This window comes from Perkinsus marinus (genome assembly GCF_000006405.1).
Source record: "Perkinsus marinus ATCC 50983 genomic scaffold scf_1104296955690, whole genome shotgun sequence".
NCBI lineage: Eukaryota > Perkinsozoa > Perkinsida > Perkinsidae > Perkinsus > Perkinsus marinus.
This window is the reverse complement of record NW_003207719.1, coordinates 29-1450: the sequence shown is the minus strand read 5'-3', so window position 1 is coordinate 1450 and position 1422 is coordinate 29. Positions and strand designations below refer to the sequence as shown.

The following is a 1422-nucleotide window of genomic DNA, read 5'->3' as shown; positions in this document are numbered from 1 at the left end:
GTAGACATGGTCGTATTTGTGATGAAATTTCGGTGTTTAGTGCATTTACGTGATGTGGCGTATACTCTATGTGAAAACACGATATTCGCGAAATGAAGTGAATTGCACGAACAGATCACATTATCTCACGTGAAACAGTCGCGGCATTTTACGCGTTATTCACTACTTACACGAAGTGAAATATGTTTTTACTAATGCGTTTTCTCCGTATCATTGGTGAACCTCCATCGCAGGTGCTCACATCTGGTACATTATCGCCTCTTTCGATGTACTCGAAGTTGTTGGGCCTTGACAGAGTTGTTGTGAGTGAGGCTTTGGACATCTCCTTGGAAAGGGATTGTATTCGTCCGTTGATCGTCACTAGGAGTAATGATGTCGTCCTTAGCAGTAGTTTTCAGTCACGAAAGTAAACAAAGTTGGTGTTGTTTTTGCTGTGAGTGTAGTGGTGATTTTAGGGACGAGGAAGTGTCGAAGTGTTATGGCACGTTATTGGAAGAACTTGTTCAAGTAGTTCCAGATGGTGTGGTATGCTTTTTCACATCAAAGGTCTTCATGCAACAGGTAAGCGGAGCGGTGGTCTTTTTTAATGTATTTGTTTACGCGTGCGCCATTGAAGTGCTGATATTCAGTACAACAGTGGAGTTTCACCACCCTAGTGGTATGGAAAACACATATCACCGCGAATATCATCGCGTTTTTCACCGAGTTTTACGCCACTTCACGTAAATATGATTCACGTTCATCACTAGAGTGGTGAAACTCCACCGATGCTACTTAGGTGGTTCGAACTTGGTACGATTCTGGTACACTAGCACGACTAAGTACACATAAAGTTGTCTTCTTCGAAACTGATGATGTTGTATCTACTACTATTGCACTGAGCAACTATCGCGAGGCATGCGACCAAGGACGTGGGGGACTTTTCCTTGCTGTAGCACGAGGAAAGGTTAGTGAAGGAATCGATTTCGATCGTCATTACGGGTAGGGCTTTCGGGTGTGTAGATTCGTTATTGGTATTGTTTTTCAGGCGAGCAGTTGTTTTGTTTGGTGTACCGTTCCAGTATTCACTATCTCGCCGTTTGCGAGCACGGCTGGCGTAAGTGCACTGTTAGTGAGGGAGAGGCGTCCAGTGGTGGAGGAATATAAGGAGCGTATTTTTTTCTTAGGGGAATTAAAAAAAGACGGTGTTTCTCGTCAACGAACAAGAGTTTTGAGCTAACAACACATATTCGGAACATTATATATTTGTTTTCCTCAGCTGAGTTCAGAAGCTTACACTATGGTAGAATTGTTCAGAGAGCACGAAAAATTTCGTATTGTCATGAAGAAATACAGTTGATGACGATAGGTACATCCGCGATACTCATGGAATTTCAGAAGGAGAGTTCCTCACGTTTGACGCAATGCGAGCTGCTGCACAGT

General features: G+C 43.2%; 1 protein-coding gene across 1 annotated transcript; it reads left to right on the top strand.

The window, feature by feature from the left end:
• Nucleotides 1-233: 233 nt before the first annotated feature.
• Nucleotides 234-1096, top strand: Pmar_PMAR022058 (helicase, putative; the record flags this gene model as incomplete). The annotated part of the gene is made up of 4 exons (XM_002775687.1): nt 234-406; nt 456-561; nt 779-981; nt 1028-1096. Coding segments are annotated over 4 exons (551 nt in total), but the record flags the coding sequence as incomplete, so codon positions are not given.
• Between the last annotated feature and the right edge of the window lie 326 nt (nt 1097-1422).